Raw genomic sequence first — 22,552 nt, forward strand, 5'->3', positions numbered from 1 at the left:
ACCTCCCAGGTGCCCGTTAAATACTTTCATCTCCAACCTTGCACTTGGCGGTGAGCACTTCTGCTGTCCCCAAGCAGCCTTGGCCCCTTTCTCAGCCCAGAGCGGTCTGCCCCTCCGTTTGGGTGGCTGCTGCTCGGAGTGCAGACGCTCATCATGCTGGAGCAGAGCCATGTTTTTCTCAGCTTAATTGGCCCAGCTGTCCCTGCCCGGTGGGTTCTTGGTTACCACCTTGCACCCAAACCCACCACAGAACCAGCTAATCTCCTTCACCCAATGCAGACCCCCCTGCCCAGCTTCTGCAGTGTGTCTTCAAACTCCATCCACCTCTACCACCCTGGGAAGACTGGCACCTCTGTCTGGAACCTGGCTTTTATTCTTTGTAGGGCAGGCCAAGATGATGGCGCTGAAGAGGACATGGTCTAAGCAAGGGCTTCTTCAGCATTCCGTCCCTGGGGACAGAGTAAGAGGCCAGTGTGCCTGGCTCCTGGCTCCTCAAGGTCCCCCTCTGGTTTCTGGTGCCCTCCCTCACTCACACCCCCTGCCACATCTGGAATTGGGAGCAGAGGCCTCTGGTTGACTTGGGCATGTCATGAAGAGCTTCTGAGAAGCTTCTTCCCAGGCTCACGCCAAGGTGGCTTGGCCTGGCCTTCAGATGACCGTGTGCCCACCAGTGAGCAGGGCTGCACCCCTGGGCTCTGTGAACAGGGCACCCGTTGCTCGGAAACCAGGAGGTTAACCTCTGTGCCCCCCGCCTGGTCCCCTCTGAGCCTGCAGAGAAGTCAGCCCTCCGTCCATTCCTGCCTCCCTATCACTTCTTTCTGATTACTATTTCTTTGGCTTCTTTAAAAGGAAACATCTTGCACCCCCAGGAGGCCTCCCGTCTTCCCAAAGGGCCCAGCATGTTCTGATGTGCTTACACCCCAGAGAGGGCGGGAAGGCGGTGGGTGTGAGGGGCAGACTCCCTCAGGGACGCGGGTGGCTCGATAGCGGCTCGGCCACCCAGGAAAGCTCACCCAGGGGAGGAAGGCCTGTTGCGCAAGCGAGGCCGGGCAGGCGCTCTGAGCTGGCCCGTCGGCCCTGGCACGCGGCTGGGCCTGTTAGGAAATCCAGGAGCCGCTCTGTCTGCTTTCCAGCAGGCGCCACTTCTCTTTCCACCGCTTTGCTCAATTCACGGCCCGGCTCCAGGGCCAGGCGGGCGGGCGGGCGAGCCGGGCACCCTCTGCCGGGGCCCAGTGCCCAGGAACGCCTGCTCCTGCCTCGGGGCTGCAGAGCTGTGCTGGTCAGGCGGCCGGCCGGCAGGCTGTTGTGGCCATGTCGGGTGGGAAGGCAGGGTGACTCTCGGGGAAGGATTCCAGACTGTTTCCTTCTCGGTTGAGCTCCACCGCCCTTATCTCCTTTCCTGCCAGGCGGGACTCCTCACTAGTCACACAAAAGAAAACCCCACCCAAGACGCACACCCCCCACAGCCCCCCTTGAAGGGGGAGGGCTCGCCACTGGCTCCTTCAGGCCACCCATTTGTCAGTGTGCGTTGAGTTTATTTTATGTCGTGGGTCCAGAAGGGGGTTGGAGGGGCAGGTCGAAGAGACGAGAACAACCAAAAAATGATGCCACCCTGGAGGCTGTCTGACATCTCCTGGCCCTGTCAATAAGCTGGGATCCATCTCTTTTTTTCCCCCCCATGCACTATTGCAGATCTTTTCTTCCAATTGATTTTTATTGGAGTCTAGTTGCTTTTACATCGTTATGTTAGTTTCTAGGGTACAGTGCAGCGAAGCAGCTATATATATATTGATATCTTTCTTGGAGGAAAATCAGCCCAGTTGGGGGTGGGGGGAGGGGCGGCGGGCAGGCAAAGGTCAACCACTAGGTCCAGGGGCAATTGGGATAAGAGACGGGGGTCGTTGTGGGACCGAGTAGAACAAGGGGTGGGAGACATAAGAAGAACCTTGTACCACACAGCCCCTCGCTTCTAACATCTTGCAGGCATGGGTATTTACTCCCAGTTCACAGAATATTGGGATACAGGAATGATAATTGGAATATAGAGGGCTGAAGAACTGGGATGTCAGCTGATCCCACAGTTTACAAGGCTCAGGAGAGCTGAACATAGAGCCCCGGCCCTGCCGCTCCTAACTCTGTCCCAGGCCCGCTGCTGAGCCTCAGAAGAACAGTCTCACCCCAGCATATTCAGACTTTCTGTTGGCCTGCACTTCCTGGAGGCAGGGGGCTGGCCTAGTTGACCCCTCAAGGTCTCGTTCCAGCCCAGCGGCTGGGGCCCATTCTACAGGCAAGTTGCTATGGGAACTATAACTTTGAATTTCCTGGCTCTGGGGCTGTGAAAATCACAACCTGAACCTTCCGTTGATGTGGGTTTCTCGATTAATTTCCTGTTTGATTGTTTACTTTAGAGAGCGGAAAATGCCTTTGCAGGCAGCTAGTTCCCTCCACCAAGACGCTTATCACACCCTCCCCTCAAAGCCAGCAAGGTCAAGTCCAGGCCTCAGGTGGGAGGAGGTTGTGGTGGGGGGAGCGGCGGGGAGCTAAGGCCTGGGGCCAGGGGCTTGGGGACAGCTGGCTCAGAGCAGACTAGCTGCTGGGGCTGCCCTCCCCTTCCCTGCCCTCTCCTGCATCAGCCGGGGGGACCCCGGCTGGTGGGCGCCAGGAGAGAACTGTGAGTTCAGAGGCTGGCCCCGTGAGGGGTGTCTGCCCACTGCCCGGGGCCTCAGCCCTGGCCTCCAGCCAGCCTAAACCACCATGCCCCCACTCCCACCGCCCCCCTCCCCGCCCCATCTCAGAAAGCCATCAGATGCTGAGTCAGACGCAAAATGCAGTCATTCCTTCAGAGGAGCGTCCAGAGGGTGCTGTAGTGGGGTGATGGCCCCAGGTGCCCCCAGTGCCTCCAGGCCTGCTCTCCTGGCCAGGCGCCCCCAGAGGGAGCTTGGAGCACAGCTTTATTTCCATCTGCCTCCCCTTCAACCACCTTCCCCAGGGACCGCCGGCAAGGAGCAGTGGGTGGTGCTCAGTTCAGTTCAGCCGCTCAGTCGCGTCCTGCTCTTTGCAACCCCATGGACTGCAGCACGCCAGGGCTCCCTGTCCATCACCAACTCCCGGAGCTTGCTCAAACTCTTGTCCATCGAGTCAGTAATGCCATCCAACCATCTCATCTTGTGTCGTCCCCTTCTCCTCCCGCCTTCAATCTTTCCCAGCATCAGGGTCTTTTCTAATGAGTCAGTTCTTTGTATCAGGTGGCCAAAGTATTGGAGCTTCAGCTTCAACATCAGTCCTTACAATGAATATTCAGAAGTGATTTCCTTTCGGATGGACTGGTTTGATCTCCTTGCAGTCCAAGAGATTCTCAAGAGTCTTCTCCAACACCACAGTTCAAAAGCATCAATTCTTTGGCACTCAGTTTTCTTTATGGTCCAAATCTCACATCGTACATGACTACTAGAAAAACCATAGCTTTGGCTATACAGCACTTTGTCGGCAAAGTAATGTCTCTGCTTTTTAACATGCTGTCTAGGTTGATCATAGCTTTTCTTCCAAGGAGCAAGCATCTTTTAATTTCATGACTGCAGTTGCCATCTGAAGTAATTTTGGAGCCCAAGAAAATAAAGTCTCTTACTGTTTCCATTGTTTCCCCATCTGTTTGCCATGAAGTGATGGGACCGGATGCCATGATCTTAGTTTTTCTGAATGTTGAGTTTTAAGCCACCTTTTTCACTCTCCTCTTTCACTTTCATCAAGAGGCTCTTTAGTTCCTCTTCGCTTTCTGCCATGAGGGTGGTGTCATCTGCCTATCTGAGGTTGTTGATGTTTCTCCCAGCAGTCTTGATTCCAGCTTGTGCTTCAGCTGGAGGTTGGTGCTCGTGTTACCATAATTCTGTCCTGTTCCGGCTCCCATCCTGGGAAGCAGTTCGCCCTGACAGGCCCAGGTGAAGCACTGCAGCAGGTGTCCTGATCGGCAGTTATAACCGCCCTGTCACTGAGAGCGGGGCTGCTTTGTCACCTTTGGGACCCTTCTGCCCACCCCCACCTGCTGAACCCCCAGAGACAGGCATGAGCACTTGGGTACCAGGGGAGGAGGTAGAACAGTAGAGGTGTACTGACTGGTCAGATAGTGACTGGGGAGCAGGGGCTCCCAGCCCCTCAGTATCCCCTTGTCTGGGCTATTAATGATAATGTATCATCCTAATCAGGGCACTTTTGAAAGCTAAAGGACTATTACTAGTTATTTGAGGTGAACACTGGAATCATCCCTGGCAAACTGGGGTGTGTGGTCACCCCACCTTTGCTGACTTCTCCCCATTAGCCTCATTTATGTGGGGCTTACTCGTGGGGCAGCTGTTATGTCCCTGACTTTGGACTCGACCTGGGTTCCAAAGCCAGTTTCCATTACTCATGCTCACGGGGACTTCATTTCACTCTCCCTGCCTCAGTTCCTGCAGGTATAAAGTGAGGATAATTACGATGTTGTTTGGGTTTGCCCAGTGGCTCAGCAATAAAGAATCCTCCTGCAATGCCGGAGACATGGGTTTGATCCCTGGATCAGGAAGATCCCCTGGAGGAGGGCATGGCAACCCCACTCCAGTATTTTTGCCTGGAGAATCCCATGGACAGAGGAGCCTGGCGGGCTGCGGTCCATGGGGTTGCAAAGAGTCAGACATGATTGAAGCGATGAAGCACAGTTATAGTGTTATTTAACTCAGACAAACTGGTACAAAGATAAAAATGGATTTTAAAGCATGCACAAGCATGGAGCTTGGTATCTGGAGTAAGCGCTCCAAAAATGTGAGCCAGATTAAGGGCCTGTAGACATGATTCAGCCCCCAGAGACCCCCTCTTGAAAGGGAAAACCTCAGGGCTGCCTCGGGTGTTTTGTGCTCACCCTTCAGGAGAGATCCATGGACATCAGGGCAGTGAATACAGAAGAGGACAGACAAGGCTTCTAGAAGGAACGGCAAGGGCATTAAAGGAGAAGCTGGGAGGTGTTGATAGCAGTCATGGCCAGCGTCCTTGGTGTTTCAAGCCCTGACGCGGGGTCCTGGGAACTCGCGTCTGCAGGGACTCCGTGAACAGAAGTCGCCTCCTGTCTGGGCCGTCGGCCAGGGCTTGGCCCCCAAGAGGAGCTGCTGGAGCCATGGCCCCGTCCTCTGGCTCTGGCGTCTGCAGAAGGATTCTGTGTCTGCTCTGAGCCCCAGATTACGTTTCCATCCCCTGGGCCAGCTGTGGGATGGAGCATTCCCCCATGTGACATTTACTGTGGCCACTTTGTACGAGCGGTTTGCAAGCTCTGCAGGAAGGAGGTTAATTATTCCCTCCAGGGCGCCTCGTCCGCAGTTAGGGTGCCTGCCCGCCTGCCCGTCTTAAGTTAGGAGGGCTGACAGCCAGACCACAGGGCACAAGCTTGGACTGAAGTCCAGTTCAGAACCATGAATTTCCTTGACATCTGACCAGAGCTGCCACACCGGGGCTTCTTACTGGGCTAGAGGAAAAGGGACGATCGGGACCAATTCCCCTATCCCGTCTGAAATGCAGGCCGTCACTGAAGGACCATAATAAGTATTGAAGGTAAACCAACACTTGTTTCCTAGTTGCCCAGACAGGCTGAGCACTGTGAGCATTTATATGCATACCTGGATCCACAGCCACACTAGCACCTCTTGTCCATTTCAGAGGAACGACAGGCTTTCTGTTACTTAAGGCTAACCTATGTGCTCGACTCTCTCCTCTCTCCTGCACGGTACCCACTCACGTCTGCCTCCGTCCAAGTCTCTCCTGCTGTACGGCCCGTTGCCCTTGACCCTGAGAACAGAAACCCCCGAAGAGAAAAGAAACACCTTCTAGTTCTTCTCAGATTTGCTATCTATCTAGTTCTTCTCAGATTTGCTATCTGTCTGTCTGGCTTGTGTGAGCCACAGAACTACTGAGCCTCAGTGTCTCTGTCTACTAAGTTCGCTCTTTCTGTCTCCGCTTCTTGACCTTGCTTTGCCTCTCCAGCCCCACGTTACCCAGGCTTCCACCCGCCCCTCCCTGCGTGAAGTCATCATGGCAGAGGTCACCCGAGCTCTCCTAATCACCAAATCCAGGGGGCCCTCCCTGCTCATTGTTCATCTCACTGGACCTCTCTGAGCCTTTGACACGGTTGAGAAGTGACCTTGACTTCTCAGCCCTCCCGCAGCTTCCGTGACGTCACTCTTTTCCTGCTCTGCCCAGCTCTCTGACCACCTTCTTCCTCCTTGGGGGTTCCCCCTCCTCTGCCGCCATTTCCATGTCGCAGTCTTCTGGTTCGGAGCTCTTCCCCTCGTCTCTTCTTATTCCATGGCATTCCCCAGGTCAGGTCACTCCCGGGGCCTTGACTCACACCCATGGCCTGACAACCACGGGCGGCCAGTCTCCCACTACTTATCTTCTCTGATGACCCCCAAGGACTGTGGACTCAGTATTTCTCAACCCGAGCTCATTCCCGGTTTCCGAAATCAACTCTTCCTGCCTTCGTAGTGTCACCCGTGGCACCAGTCGTCGATTCAGTTGATCTGCCCCTTCTCCGTCTTCTGCATTGCCCTTTTCCTCTCCCTAACTTCTGCCTCCTAAACCTGTCTCCTTCCTCTGTTCCTGCCTTCGCTCAAGCCGCCATGTTTCTCACTGGTCTCCTTGCCTCCGGGTCTCCCACTGCCCCAGCTCCCATCTGCTCTCCACGCTGCAAAGAGCATGGTCCTACCCACCAGTTGAAAGTCTTTTCAGTGGCTCTCCATCCCTTAGGATAAAATCCAAACCCAGTAGTAGCATGGCATCTTGAGCCCTTTAGGATGTGGCCCTGGCCACCTTTATCATCTTATGCTGTCTCTCCCCCTGGTATCACATATTTTAGCCTCTTGAAATACTTGTTGTTCACCACTGCACTCCATTAGGTCACTTTTTTTTCCCCTTTTATGCGTGTGCCATGATGCCATGCGCTGCTGCTTATGCCATCCGCCTGGCCTGCTCTTCACCACCACCATTCTATCCTATGTTCCAACCCCATATACCTGGCATGAGCTCTCTGCTTCCCCTTATTAGACTCTAAGTTACAAGTCTTATTCTTGTTACCTGGATACTTACATAGTGTTTAGTACACTGTAAGTGTTCCATAAATGTTGTCAAAGGATGGCTGGCTGGCTGGCTGGCTGGATGGTGGGCGAGAGGGTAGATGGGTAGATGGATGAAAGGATGGGTGAGTGAGTGGAAGGTTGGAGACATGATGTGTGAGTGGATAAAAGGATGGATGCCTTGGTGGGGGCATGGATGAATGGACCTATGGTGGCCAATGCCAATAAAGAATAGGTAAAATCAAGTCAGTTTTGTGCAGACATGGATTGATTATCATCACCAGTCAACAAAATTAAGGATGAGCTCCAATCAGCAAAATAAGAATAAGCTACTGTGGGAGAAATTAAAATAATTCCCCAAGAAAGAGGATGCTGACCCAGAGCTTCTAAGCACCTTCTAGTTCTTCTCAGATTTGCTATCTATCTAGTTCTTCTCAGATTTGCTATCTGTCTGTCTGGCTTGTGTGAGCCACAGAACTACTGAGCCTCAGTGTCTCTGTCTACTAAGCAGAGATAATGAGGCCTGTGGCCATTCCATGTTTCCGCAAGAATGTCACGGGGACAAATGGGATGGTACATTACAAAGTGGGTCAAGATCTTCAGGAAAGATACATGTTTATGAAGATAAACACTTAATAGCAATAATAACACCTTGCATTTGAAGCACACTTTGCCCTTTTCAGAACTCTTTCACATACTTTATCTCAACTGACTCTCAAAACAATTCTAGGCAAGTATTAGCCCCATTCTCAAGTGAGGAAACTGAAGTGCAGAGTGACTAAGTGACATGCCTGGGGTTACTCTTCGTGAATAGCAGGTCTTCTGACTCCAAACCTGCTGCATGTTTTTTGATGACAGATTTTTATGGACAGATTATCTACTTCCCTGCCTGCCCAAAGAGACCCAGACATAATTGAGGCTCTTCTTGATGATTCAGGGTCACTATCAGGAGCTGTCCTCTAGACTCAGCTACAGATGCAAGTCCAGGTCCAGCAGAGGCACAAGGTAGAGATGCCCTAATGCAAACCTGAGGGCGCTCCTGAGATGCAGGTAGGTGGCCCTGGGCAGCTGCTCACCGCAGCCACCATTCTAGACCGCGTGCCACTCGTCGGGGCCGTCCGTCTCCTCCAGCTCAGCCTCATTCTTGTCCCTCCCCCCATCTCTCCACTGTCAAGGCGCATGCCTGTCACTGTGCTTCCTCGGCCACTGGAGACCTGTACCTCCCACTCAGGCCTCTTCTTTTTCTCTCTCCTCTTCCCAAGACTTCTTCCAGGCTTGCCGGGTATCCTGCTACCATACTTCTGTAGGCCTAGCCAACCAATCAGAGCTCTGGGTTTGTCCCCCAGCAAACCAGCCGATCACATGTGCTCTGAACTCCTCTCTCTTTGGCCACTCTGTTGCTGCTCCCCGCCCACCCTTGAGTCAAGAGGGGCTCCTGCAGGCGGCGTCTGGCTGAGCTTTTAGTGTGGCTGCACTAGGCTACTTGGGTCTGTTCTGTTAAGGCTGGGACTGTGCTGTGGGTGAGCTGACGTGTTCAGGGTGGGCTGGAAGAAGTTCTGATCACCAGCGCTTGCTCTCCTCCTGCACAGGAAGACAGCCCCAGGCTCCCTCCATCCACACCCTCCTTCCCCATGGGGTAGCACCCCAGGCCTGGCTGCATCCTGGGCATGCCTTGGGCAGCGTGGCCCTGCCCTGGGAACCTTCCCCCGGGTACTCTGCAGTGCTCTCACCAGGCTGCCTTTCTCCCTTTGCTGTGGGGCCTCCCACAGCCTGACTCTAAGCACCTTGGCCTCTCCCCGAGGGAGGATATGATGGGTGTGCCCACAACAAGTCTCCGGCGGAGACAATAGGACAGGAATGCATTAGCTTCCGAACAAACACTGTGTGGGCTCGCACAATTGCCTTGGATTCTCATCCAAGAAACACATTTCGCTGTTGGAGGGTGCGGGTGGTTTGCCTGCCCCGGCCCGCCCACACCCCTTTCTCTGCCAGAGACATTGATGAGTGGGCGCTGCTCCCCCGACCCCCCCCCACCCCGGGCCTTCAGCCCCCATGTTGGCAGCCCCCTCCGATCCATAAAGATTTTCTTCCAGTGAGCGATAGCAAGGCAAAGGGACAGTCTTGTCCAGGCAGAGAATGGCCTACCCACCAAAGAGTACCTACCTACTCACTGCCCTCAGTTTTCAAGCCGTTTTTAAATTATAGTTAAAAAAGAACATGGGTTTCCCAGGTGGCTCAGTGGTAAAGAACCCCCCTGCCAATGCAGGTGATGCAGATTCGATCCCTGTGTCAGAAAGATTCCCTGGAAAAGGAAATGGCAACCCACTCTAGTATTCTTGCCTGGAGAATCCCATGGACAGAGGAGGCTGGTAGGCCACAATCCATGGGGTCGCAAAAGAGTCGGGCGTGACTTAGCGACTAAACACCAGGAACGTAAGGCTGACCATTTTAGCCGTTTGTAAGTGTACAGTTCAGGGGCATTAAGTGCATTTACGTTGTGGTGCCACCACCAGCATCTCCAGAATGTTCTCATCTTGCAAAACTGAAACTCCGTGCATTAGACACCAACTCCCTCTTCCCTCTCCCCCAGCCCCTGGCCGCCACCATTTTGCTTCCCATCTCTATGAATGTGTTCCAGGTCCCTCATATAAGTGAATCCTACAATATTTGGGCTTCCCTGATGGCTCGGCTGGTAAGGAATCCGCCTGCAATGCGGGAGACCTGGGTTCCATCCCTGGGTTGGGAAGATCCCCTGAAGAAGGGAAAGGCTACCCACTCCAGTATTCTGGCCTGGAGAACTCCATGGATTATATATATAGTCCATGGGTTCGCAAAGAGTCAGACATGACTGAGTGACTTATATATATAATGATATATATTATCATTATATAATATTTGTCCTTCTCTGACTGGCTTATTTCACTCAGTGTAATGTCTTCAAGGCTCGTCCATATCACAGCATGTGATAGGATTTCCTTCCTTGTTAAGGCTGAATAACACTCCATTATATGGATGGACCACATTTTGTTTATCCATTCATGTGTCAAGGGACTCTTGGGTTGCTCCCACCTCTTGCCTATTGTGAATAACGCTGTTGTGAACTCGGGTGGACTAGGATCTCTTCGAGTTGCCACTACTCTTTGAGACTCGTCTTGGGAGCCAAATAAGCATTGTCTCCCGAAGATCCCTAATAGAACACTCATCGACCACAGAGTTGGCCCCCTCAGTGTACAGCAGCAATTCATTCATCTAAAAGCCAGCTGTCCTTTGGGGCTTCCCGGGTGGCTCACGGGTACAGAATCCACCTGCCAGTGCCGGAGATATGGGTTCGATCCCTGATCCGAGGAGATCCCACGTGCCTAAGAGCAACTAGCCCGTGTACCACAGCTACTGAGCCTGTGATCTCGAGCCCGGGAACCACGACTGCTGAGCCCATATGCCATAGTCTGTGCACCCAGAGTCCGTGTTCCCCAACCAGAGAAGCCACTGCAGGGAGAAGCCTGTGCACCGCAAATGGGGAGAGGCCTCTGCACGCCGCAACTAGAGAAAAGCCTGAGCAGCAACCAAGGCCCATCACAGACATAAAGAAACAAAATTATATTAAAAAAAGAAAGAAAGATGGTTTCGTGAGAAGCCATCGATCACGCAGAGGCACTGGAGCCTATCAGAGGGATGCTGGGGGGATGTCCTCTCTGCAGCCCTTCCACTCAAAGGCTCCAAGGGTCCCCCTCCAAAAACTGGCTGAGAAGAGGCTGAGATAGTGTCTGAGGGAGAGCGAGACGTGGTCTGCAGCACCCATTCCGGTCCCGAACCCTGCATCTCAGCAACTGCAGAGGAAAAGTACAGCGAAAGCCCCCGGGGCCTCCCCCCACTTCCTTGAGAAAACCCAGCAGGCCGTTTGCGAGAGGGCCTGTCACTCGATGTGATTCTTGGCTGAACATAGACTTTCCCAAGCCACCAGTGAAAGATAAGGTTGGAGGAGAGGCTCTGGGGTGAGAGCTCGCCCACAGCCCTGCCCGAGCACCCCTACCCTGAGTCTGTCCCCAACCCTGGCAGCCAGGAGCCCCGGGCCCCCCAGGGAGGGAGCCTGGGTGTGCAGAGGGAAGGATGTGGTCTAGTCACAGCAATGAGGGGCAGAAAGGAAGAACAGGAAGCCCTGGGCCCACTCTGCAGCTCTGAACCTGCACGCGGAAGCAGGTGGAGGGCGGCCAGGCCTCGGGCCGTAGAAGGAAAGAGGAGATGCTTGCTCGTCCAGGCTAAGTGCTCAACTGGCAGGAACGTGGAGGCTCCACGAGGCTGTCCATGCAGCCAGAAGTCAGAGGACCACTTGGAGGGAGAAACAGCCCCATTTCAGAGCACTCAGTGCCCATCCGGCCCCAACTCTTAGTATTTCCCTTGTTAATCTCCCATGTCCCGAAGCCCCAGAACTCCTAAGAAACTGATCTCAGGACCGAACGTGAGCCCAGGTTCATCTCAATTCCCCATGACAGGCACGCCTGAGCACCTCCTAGGTGTCAGCCAACATGCTGTGCTGCGCTCAGTCATGTCCAACTCTTTGCAACCGTGTGGACCGTAGCCCGCCAGGCTCCTCTGTCCATGGAATTTTCCAGGCAAGAATACTGGAGTGGGTTGCGGTTCCCTTCGCCAGCATGCTCGGTGCATCCAAAGCAGGACTGTTTCTTCCTTCCCACAAGCTCCCAGTTCTACCAGCTCCCCTCATCCCCAGCCAGCTGCCAGCACCCACTGTGTCTCTGGGAGTTCCCATCCACCCCCCCAGACACCCCACTTTCCCCCTTTCTTGTGATTTCTCCCAGCCATTTTTAACTTAAGGATTCTCTCCCTGCTAAGCACTGTGGGAAACCTATGCGGGAGCAAAGTTACCATCAGGGCAAAGTCCCAACAAACCTCAGAGAGTTCTCTTAATATCTGTCCTTGTGTTCCGTGCAGAGTAAATGGGGCTAGGCCAACCTTCCCCCACCCCCCACCCCCATTCGGTCCTAGACAGGACCCCCCGAGTCCTGGAACCAGCCCTGCCCGCTCCCCAAGAGCAGGCTGGGTTGGACGCCGGACTCGGGTACACCTGCCGCAAGGTGAGCTGCCTCCGTACCTGCTTCCTGGTCTTCACTCTGGGCTCCTGGGTTTTCTAGATGAGGGAGGCCCTTCCTAGTGTGACCCCCAGGACCCCCAGGCACTGTCTCACTGAAAGTGTCCCTTGGCTCCCCATGAAGGTCTGCAACCCTAGGAGGCAAGAAGACTCCAGGAGCAGACACCAGTGTGTGTATGTGGCAGGGGGGAGGCGCATAGTGGAAGACAGCTGTGTGCTTCAGAGTACTCCTCTGGGCAAACACATCATTTTTTAAAATTATTATTTAATTTATTCAGTTTTGGCTGTGCTGGATCTTGGTTGCTGCGCGGGCTTTTCTCTAGTCCCGGTGAGCAGGGGCTGTCCTTCGTTGCAGTGCAGGGGCTTCTCGTTGCGGTGGCTTCTCTTGTGGGACACAGGCTTTAAGGGGGCGCAGGCTTCAGCAGCTGCAGCCCTTGGGCTCAGTATTGCAGCACACGGGCTTCGTTGCTCCACAGCATGTGGCGTCTTCCCAGACCAGGGACAGAACCTGCATCTCCTGCACTGGCAGGCGGATTCTTCACCACTGAGCCACTAGGGAAGCCCCAAACATCATTATTGAACCAGTCCTCTTGTTGGTGGCCATTCAAGCTATTTGCAAAAGTGAAACCAAAAAAACCTTCCATCCAGCTCATGTAGCGTATGTGGGTGGGGCATGTGTAGGATAAATTCCTGGAAGTGGTATCACCGGTCAGAGGGTTTCTACACTTGTCATGTTGATAAGTCTAAGTAAGTAAGTGTTAGTCGCTCAGTCGTACCTGACTCTTTGCGACCCCATCGACTGCAGCCCACCAGGCTCCTCTGTCCATGAGATTTTCCAGGCAAGGATACTGGAGTGGGTTGCCGTTTCCTTCTCCAGGGGAATCTTCCCAACCCAAGGATCAAACCTGGGTCTCCTGCACTGCAGGCAGATTCTTTACCGGCTAGTTATCCCCAAATTGCCATCTAGAGAGTTCTACCAACTTCTGTTTCCGCAAACACTATATATTTGCAGACGTAGTGATTATAACTTCGTGCCATGTCCTCTCTGGCAGGAAAAGTCTGTGGGATGGGGGTGTCCACGTCCCGCTCAGTGCTGCCGTTTCAAGGCGTGTACTGGGGTCAGCTGCCCGGGGGCCGCCTCTCAAGTTAGTCCCTCCCCACTTGCAGACCCTCCCGGCCAGATGGGTTTTGTCCCTGCCACTCAAGGCACATGTGTTAATAAATGCTTCCAGTGCTTGCTGTGTGTCCACGCTGGGGAGAGAGTGGACCACATAGGCCCTGCCCTCCTGAGCCTGCCTTCTCCTGGGGGAGATGCCAGGCAAAGGAGTAGGTCATGTGTCAGGGGTTAGAGGTGCCAGGGAGCAAAGTAAGCCAGGGGGTGAACGGCAGGGTCACTTACACCAAGCTGATCAGGGAATCCCTGGCGGATGAGGCCATGGCGGGGCTGAGCCCCGAGTAAAGTGAAGAAGGATGGTCTGCGGATTGGTGGTGGCTGAGAATTCCTGGGTGCAAGAGCACAAACCCCAGAGTCAGCAGAGCGCCAGCAGGCATGCCCATCAAGGGCCGTCCACCACTGTCACTGCGGGGCCCACAGTTACCCTTCCAGATTGTCCCTGGCTCTCCACCGGCTCATCCTTTGAGCAGCGTGAGACCCACCTCTGTTCCTTCCTCCCCAAATGATTTTCTTTTCGGCGTGTCTGCTGTGGGACCCGTTCTTGCCCGGTTCTTCCACAGAGACACACTGGAAGGAGGTCTGGTCCCTGAGAATGACTCTGGTCACTGCAGCCCACACTGAGCCATCCCCGGGACTCATTTGACCTTTAGTAAATGCAACGTCAGCCCCCTGATGTGAATGCTTGTGTCCTCTGCTGGGGTTGGTCCTGCACTGGGTGCATATGGCTGTGATGTGACAGGAGAAGGGGGAAGGGAAGGTGGGTGTGCGGAGTTTGGATTCCAAGCCTGTAGTGGGAACAGTCCCCAGGTGGAGTGTCATTTCACGCTTCTTGACCACGTCGTGCCCCAGACCAGAAACCTTGACTCCAGTGCTCCGTCGGTGGACGAGGAAGCTGACCCTAAGTGCCTTCCTCTTGTACTCTCTGCTTACTCTCCTCCCCTTCCTTTAAAACAAAGACAATGCATAAATCACATTGACCCACATTTGGCGAAGCCCTGCTGTTGCCAGGAGCTGTGCTGGGTGTCACAGGGCAGCCGAGATGAACGTCACACTGCCCTGCCCTCAGGAAGCCGCAGTTCACCTTGGAAATGTCTTGCTCCTTGTGTGGGATGCGGAGTGGTGGGAGAGCCGGGAGGCTTGGGAGTGAGAAGCAGGAGTGGGCACCATGCTGGGGTGATGCACAGTCTCCAGGGAAGGTCGGTACGTGACCCGGGCCTCGAAGGGTGTGAAGTGTGGCGATGGAGGGTTCCAGCGGGTGGAAAACTCACTTAGATGATCTGGTGGATGGGATGGTGAGTGTGGTGGAGTTGGGGTAGAGATGTGTTTAAGGGCCGAGAGGAGAAGCATTACCGGCAGAGGGACCCGCCAAAGAAGTGGTCCATGGGGCTCAGGGAGAAGAAGATGACAGAGTTTCTGTAAAGCTGTGCCTGGAGGGGATTTTTACTGGGGGTTCAAGGAAAAATGGGGAAAGGGGCCGAAAACAGCAAATATTGGTGAGGATATGGAAAAATCAGAACTCTAGACCCTGCTGGAAGGTGTGTAAAATAGCACATCCACTGTCAACAGTTTGTCAGGTTCTCAGAAAGCTGAATATGGAATTACCATATGACCCAGCAATTCCACTCCCATGAATGTCCGGACCTAAGAGGGATGGAAACACATGTCCACACAAATGCTCATACACAAGTGTTCATAGCTGCGTTGTTCATGAGAACCAAGAAGTAGAAACAGCCTAAATGTCGGTCAACTGATGGATGGACAAAGAAAATGTGGTGTAATATCACATACACCCTACAGTGTCCTATCTTCCAATCACAAAAAGGAATGAAGAACTGACACGTGCTACAACATACTCTAAAAGCATTGTTAGTGGAAGAAATGAATCACAAAAGAACACATAGTATATGATTCCACTGCATAAAATATCCAGAAGAGGTAAATTTATAGAGATGAAGGACGTTAGGGGTTGTCAGGGGATGGGGGTGGGAAGAGGCCTGACAGCTAATGGGTTTGGGTTTCTTTTGGAGACCATGAAAAAGTTCTCGAGTTAGTGGTGATGGTTGGGCAACCTTGTGAACCTACTAAAAGCCACTGAATTGTATGCTTAGAAATTGTGAACCTGCTGTGACTGAGTTTTAGCTCAATTTAAAAAGAGAGAGAGAGATTGAGAGAATGCAGCGCGGCAGGTAGAGGGGAGCCTGGATCAAGGGCGACCAGTCCCAGCGCTGAGCAGCCTGGCCATGGCCTTGGTCAGGAAGCAATTCCAGCAGTTCCAGTCTGGAATGGTGTGTGTGGTTTTGCAGGCTGACGGTGCCGGGCCCATAGGGAAGAGCACTGTGATTTCTGGAAGTCCTCCGGTAGCCGGGGTCCAGGAGCACCTTGAGACTGTAGCTGAGCCCCTCTCACTGATCAGGAAATCTTTGCACGAATTTCATTTTTGCTGACCAGCTGTTCACAACCAGTGACCCCAGCACGCCTGCCGCCACCTTCAAATCCTCCTGTAGCCTTGCTGTGCCAGGGCCTGTAGGCAGGCCTTCTGACCTGGCCGAAGTATCCATGCTCTGTGACTACAGCGGTCCTCTGGCTGCTCCAGTCCCATCAGAGAAATCACTGCTTCCTGGAGCAGTGCTCCTGCTGCCCTTCAGCCTTCGTGGGCTGTCTGTCTGGCCTGGCACCCCCAGGAGATGCTTGTTCCAGGCTGCAGGGGGCTGGGAGCAAAACAGCGCCCTCAGTGCTTGTTCTCTGCCCCTCTCTTCCAGCTCTTGCAATCTCAGGATGTGAAGGAAGATGCCGTCCTGTGCTGCTCAATGGAGGTAAGTGGTGTGGCTTAGACCTCTCTCACCTCAGACCCATCCCTCTCAGCTTAACAGTGTGGGGGGCCCAAGGACCATTGGAGGGGTCCACAAGTCCGGGGCTGGTAGTGGGAGACGACTTCCCGAGTGGACTCAGGGTTCCGTCCACTGCAGGGGATAGAACCGCTGATTCTCTGGCGAGAAGGATGGGGTACTAGCCTCGTTCACCTTCCCTCTGCCCCCAAGACCACCTCCTTCTCAGCCAGGTGCAGCACATAAATGACTTAGAAGATCCCAAGTGATACCCTGCCCCCGGGTATCTCCCCTGGCTTTGGTGGCAGGGGGGTTAGAGGGGAGGTGCTGAGGTTGAACCCCCAGGTTGTACTGCCCATTTCCAAGCTGCCCCCATGGGAAGTCCCACCCCTGTTGTCAAGGTGTGGCGGCTGCTGTCCGAGTTCTTGCTCAGTTACAGGCGCAAAGCTGTGCCCTCAGAAAACAACCCAAGGGGACCTCCCTGCTGGTCCAGTGGTCAGGACTCTGCGCTTTCACTACTAAGGGCACCGGTTTGATCCCTGGCCGAGGGACTAAGATTGCACAAGCCATATAGAAAAAAAGACAAGAAAACAGCCCAGGGCCATTCAGAAGGAAGTCTGGTGAGGGCAGGGGCTTCCAGAGCCCACACCCAGGGCATGCCAGGGCTCCAGCTGGACACCCTGCACGGGGCTCCAGGCAGGGGAGATAAGAGAGGAGGGGAAGGCATGACCCCGGCCTCCAGGCAGCTTGTGGTCTGGCTGTGGATAGAGAGCTCGCTCACAGGCGGGAGTGGATGAGGCAATGTGGAGAATACATGTGGGTACAGAGCTCACATCTCCGAGGAGTTAGGGGAGAGGTCAGGTTATGCCAGGATGTTCAAGGAAGGTTTGGGGAAGAAGGCAGAGCCCTGAGAAATGGGTGGGCTGAGGCAGGGGTGGGGCGGGGACGGGGACTTGGATTCCAGGGGCTGCCTGCAGGGCGGTCTGATCCAGAAGATCCGGGCTCCTGCTAACTCCGAGGGCTTTTCAAGACCATCAGGGGCCTCTCTGGGGGGCAGGCCCTCTGGCAGGCCTTCTGCCCCAGATCCTGTTCCCTCCCTTTCGTGTCGTTAGTGTGGGCAGAGGTCGGTTGTGGGGATGGCGGGGCCAGAGAGGAGGAGGAGAGGAACAGGAGACCTCATCCATGCTCCTGGGTTCCACATGGACACACGGCGGGTAACAATGACCAAGTTCGTTTCCAGAGAGATGTCCTAGCTAGAGAAGGTTAACGGGGGGCCACCTGGTCACCCTCGAAGGAAGCAGGTCACATAGCCACTGAGGGTGCGGGCGGTGGTCAGGGAAGGCTTCCTGTAAGAAGGGAGGCAAGTGGATGAAGGGAGAAGCATCATGTTTCTGGTGAGGACTCTTCACAGCCCTGGACAGCAGGCAATATCCTGACTCCTTTCATTCCTCCTGCAGATTGGGTGTTAAAGGTGGGCTCTCACACTGGCTGTCTCCACCCTCCACCCTCTGCATCCCTCTGTCCTGGGACGAAGAGCCCTGGGCCCCCTCACCTTCCTGGAATAATCCAGCGATTTCCTGTCCCTGCCCGCCTAGCAAGCATCCCTCACCGAGATGGACAGAGCAGGAGTCCTTTCGGGGTCCAGCCTGCGTCCTAACCCCACTTCTCTGCCTGCAGTTGCAGAGCACAGGCCGACTGCTGGAGGAGCAGTTGCCCGAGATGATGGCCGAGCTCCTGGCCAGCGCCCGCGACAAGATGCTGTGCCCCTCGGAGTCCATGCTGACCCGGTCCCTGCTGCTGGAGGTCATCGAGCTGCACGCCAACAGCTGGAACCCCCTGACGCCCCCCATCACGCAGTACTACAACAGAACCATCCAGAAACTGACCGCCTGACAGCTCAGGGGCCTGGCGGGCAGCCCGCAGGGCAGCTGGGGCCCTGGTGCTCAGAGCCAGATGGACAGGCGGGAAGACAGGGGTGGCCCTGGCGGGAGAGAGGCGTGGGGAGGAAGGCAGGCAGAGCCGGCGGCCAGTCTGGAGCCAGACGGGGAAGGGACCGAAGCCCTGGGAGGAGCGGCCCCCCATCCGACGAGCCCCCCAGCCCGAGCATGCGGCGGCTCACACTAGTAAGGGCAGCATGTGTCTTCTCCACGGTGGCCTGGCCCTCCTCCTCCCCGCCCCCTCCCATGCAAGGTGTCCCCCCCAACTCCCCCCCGCTGGGCTGTGCTGTGTGCAGGGGTTCATCCCCTCAGAGGCCGTGGCAGCCCGCATGCTGGGGTACAGCTTGGGTCAGAAAGGACCTCAGAAGGCTGGAAAAAGTGGGTCGGAGACGGGCTTGCATTGTTCCCGCGCGCTGTCAGCCACAGTCGCCAACTGGCAGCAGGCGACATGTAGCAGATGTCCGGGAGGACAAAGGCAGGCACAGTCCCCACCAGCCGCCCCTAATTGACGGCCTTTGTCCGCACGGCCGGCGGGCTGGGGGACAGGGGCGATCTCCTCTAACCTTCACGTTCCGCCCTCCCACCTTCCAGCCTCCTCCCTCAGCGCCCCCACCACCCCATCCACCACTCCCCCCACCCCACGACCCTGAGCTGCAGGCCCACAGGGGGCCGGGGGGCCTCGAGGGGAGACGGAGTTTGCCGTTCTGCTTGCACTCTTTTGTTTTATTGTGTTTTACTGTTTTCAAAAGTCAGCTGCTTTGAAGTCTCCTCTCTCAGTGCCGAGGGCCCCACAATGTGATCACACAGTCAGCCCCGCGAGAACCCCCTGATTAGTGGGAGATCAAACCTGGCCCCCCTCTGGAAGGATCCTAGCCACAGACAGCTTGCCAGTAGCCAATTAGGGTAATTGGAAACTTCTGCCCCTGCAGGGGTCCCCGCTGGAACCCTGTGCTTCTCGGCCCCTGGCTTCTCCCCTGGCTTCTCTGTTCTCCGTTTCTAGCTTCCTCCCTCAAAGGGCCGATCCTGTCGCCACTGGGAGAGCATTAAACCCGTCCTGGCCTGGGGCCTGGGAGTGAACCGGGCTCAGAAAGAGGCTAGCGAATTAAAAACCGGAAAGCTCAGTGATGCTTCCCCATGCCACACACAGAGGTGTTTTCTCAAGCTCTCCCTGGATGGGGAGATACAGGGGAGACGGGGACACCTCGTTCCCTAGGACTAACTCAATGAGCTGAGTCCTCAGCTGTGGTCTGTGCCCTGGGGTGGGGAGATCTCTGGGTACTAGTGCCCCAAGGCAGTTGGGAGGGGTGTGTTTGCTGAGTCATGAGCAGGACTATCAGGGGATCCCAGCAAGCCACCCGCTTTCCAGGCTGGCATCAAGGCTGGGGATGCTTGGAGGGGCCAAGTCCTAGGGGCAGCCCCTTCTCTGACGGCTGGGGAGGAGGATGAGGGGTGGACCTTGGGAGGCTGGCTTCGGGTCATCTCTGGTGTGTCTACACAGCCCCACTCCTGGTCTGGAGCCCCCATTTCCATGAGGCCCCAGAAGGCGGCCTGAGCCCAGCAGGGTCCTCAGTTGTTCTGTTGAGGCCTGGGTCACCTTGAACCCCCGCCCCTGGCTGACTGGTCTGATCAGGCTGGAGGAAATGTCCCTTTGTTGAGTCTGGCAGAGCAGGCGGGTGGGGGTGGGGGGCGGCTTCCTCTGTACCCCCTGGCGTATCCATCCCATCAGTCGCCACCTGCCTGCCAGTCCCCCAGGAAGAGCCTGTTGGGGAACAAGGGGAGGGGCACAGTTTACCTGGAAGGGGTCAGTGGCCTCTGCCAAGGAGCCCACACTGCCCCACTTCTGCCTTCTCCGCCCCCCTCCCCTTCCTCCCAAGCTCCTCCATCTTCTCTTCACTGCCTTTCCTGCACCTTTTGGCTCAGCCTGGGCCCAGGGACACCAGAGGCCCCACGGGAGCCCTTGAGGGAAGAGCTGGGCTGACGTCAGGATGCTCAGAGAGGTATCAAGGAAATCATGGCCCCACAGGGTCAAGGCAGCCCCCAGCCCAGCAAGCAGCCGCTCCCTGGCCGCCCTCCGAGATTCGCACCTGGGCTGAAGGAAGGCCCTGCTTCCCTCAAGTGGGGTAGGGGGTGTGTGTGTGTGTGAGTGTGCGTGTGAATGTGTGTGTGTGTGTGTCTACATGAGTGCATCTACTGAGAAGGAAGCAGGACCCTGGAAGAAGGCTGAAGCCTACAAGTGAGGCTGAAAGTGGAGGGAGCAGAAGAGGGGGTCTCCCACCCCAGCCTTGGGCTCAGAGAGCAGGCTTCCTGAAGGGGCCCCAGACACCGTGCACTTGGGGGCGACGTTCCCTGGACCGCCAGGCAAGGTAACTGCTCGGGCACCACCCTCCTATGGCCCCTTCCTCCCGACAGCCTGCCTTGGCGGTCTTGCCTCAGGGCCAGCCCCTCCTTGACTGTCAGGACCAGAGTGGGGAGGAGTGAGATATAAATATGTACACATATATAAATATATTTTTAATTACGTGTCATGTCGCCGTGGCCTCCAGACATATATGATTCGCTTAGTTGATTCCATTGCTTGAGAGCGCTTCCTGGCTGATCCACATAACCGTCGAAGCTGTTTTTCTAAATGCAGGTTGCTGCTACTTTTTCAGACGTGGAAGGAAAACGTTCCAAAAAAAAAAAAAATTTTTTTTTTTTTTTTAAGGAAATAACAGTAAAGGCTAAACTCTGAGGTCTGAGGCAGCTTCTCATGGGAGACTACTTAGGAACTCGGGGGCAGACAGGGGTGCCCTCAGACCTCCGCCCCCCTCCCCACGCCAGACCCCCCCCCCGCTGACAGGGAGGCCGTGTCCGAGTTGACCTCTGAATGTATTTGATGGGAGGCTAAACCGGGTGTTGCATAGTCCTCTGAGGACTCAGTGCTCTTCTAAGGCTTGTGTGGTTTTCCCTCCTCGCCTGTGGCTCCCTCAGCTCTGGGGAGGCGAGGTCCCGCCATCCCGACGCGCGTCCTGTCTCTCCTGCCAGTCAAGACGAGGCAGTCATGGTTTTCCTCCCAGGCAGCTGGCCTGCTCGCCACAGTCCTGCTCCCACGGGCCTCATGGCTCTGCCTGAGCTCTGGGGCCGCAGCCCCGAGAAGGCACCCCCCCACTCCCAGCCTCCCTTGGACAAGGCGGGAGCCCCCACCACCCTCCCCAGCGGGTGTGCACCCCCAAACCCACTCTTCGTCTGCTCGTCCTTCCTTATCCTGTCTGTACACCTTTAAGGTTTGGGGATCGTCCTGTCCATCCGTGTAAATGTAAATGTGGGCCGAGTCGGTATTTATTCTAATTTTTATTTTTTATTTTATTTTCTCTGATGGATGGGGAGGGAGGGTTTGTGGGAAACGTACCGCTCTGATCACGCCCTGGGCAGCTGCGAGGGGCGGGGGCCCAGACAGCCAGGCCGCCGCAGGAGCAGCCCCGAGGGGCCGCACAGACGCCAAGCCCCAGGCTCTTATCTGGCATCAGAAGCCGGCCAGTGTTCCTCGTCCCGACAGACTGTCCGGCCTGTCCGCGAAGTCCTGTCCCTCAGCTGCCGACACTCTGTTGGGAAACCGCAGGCTGGGCCTCTGAGGACACAGATCAGAGAAAACTCTCCTCCTCTGCTCGGGACACTGGCGTACAAGGGCTGCCTGCCTCGCCCGAGCCAGCTGGGAGCCTGGCGACGGGTCCTACCTCCCCAGAGCAGGGGGCCGGGGGGCTTCCCGCCAAAGCTGCGGCAGAACCCTGCTCGTGCAACGACCACCTTCCCTCCCTTGGTATGTCCTGCTTTCCAGCTCAACCCAAACTACAAGTGGGTTTAAAAATAAACCACGCCAAAAAACAGAAATGTCCCGAATCTGTTGTTCTTTGCGCGGTCAGCAAAGGAAATCTCTCCCAGAAGCTTTTTTGCCTCAACGGGTCCTGGCAGAGGCCTCGGAGGAGCCCATACCCAGGTGATGAGCTGGTGAGAAGATTCCCCGAGTTGGGCCGCAGTGGGGAGTGGGGCCCGGGGCTAGAGAAGGTTGGGAAGGAGTGGTCCAGGAGAACATGGGGGTGAGAGACATATTCCATCCCCTCGCCCCCCAAATGGGAACGGTGGCCTGTGCGAGGTTAAGAGGATTAACCCAGTCCTGCACAAAACTTTTCCACTAAAGATTTGGTTTGCTGCATGTTTAACCACCTCATTCCCCAGACCTACCCCTCCTGTGAAAAAGTCACTGTGACACTTGGCAAAGACTCATTTTAAGAAGGCTGAGACTTGGGCAAAGCAGCTTCCAGAAGTAAGCAGCAAGTGGCTGTTCTGTCCCCATAGGTCAAGTCAGTCTTTCATCCGAGGGTCCCAGAGGGCCCCAGTAATTTCTTTTCCTGCGGTGACATGTTCTTTGTTTTGCACAATCCAGTCCA

General features: G+C 55.5%; 1 protein-coding gene across 6 annotated transcripts in view; it reads left to right on the plus strand.

Moving 5' to 3' along the window:
- The window catches only part of CTIF (cap binding complex dependent translation initiation factor), a 314,234-nt gene extending 292,239 nt beyond the window's left edge, over positions 1-21,995 (plus strand). For 5 of the 6 annotated variants that reach the window (XM_043444062.1, XM_043444066.1, XM_043444065.1 and 2 more), the window contains exons 11-12: positions 16,126-16,179; positions 17,869-21,995. In XM_043444062.1, the coding sequence (XP_043299997.1) occupies positions 16,126-16,179; positions 17,869-18,084 (270 nt within the window). In that variant the 3' untranslated portion in view covers positions 18,085-21,995. Of the gene's footprint in view, positions 1-8,025; positions 8,139-16,125; positions 16,180-17,868 lie in introns of all 6 variants that reach the window. The other variant, XR_006264915.1, reaches the window with a different exon arrangement.
- The last annotated feature ends 557 nt before the right edge of the window (positions 21,996-22,552 follow it).

Source organism: Cervus canadensis, chromosome 23, assembly GCF_019320065.1.
Source record: "Cervus canadensis isolate Bull #8, Minnesota chromosome 23, ASM1932006v1, whole genome shotgun sequence".
NCBI lineage: Eukaryota > Metazoa > Chordata > Mammalia > Artiodactyla > Cervidae > Cervus > Cervus canadensis.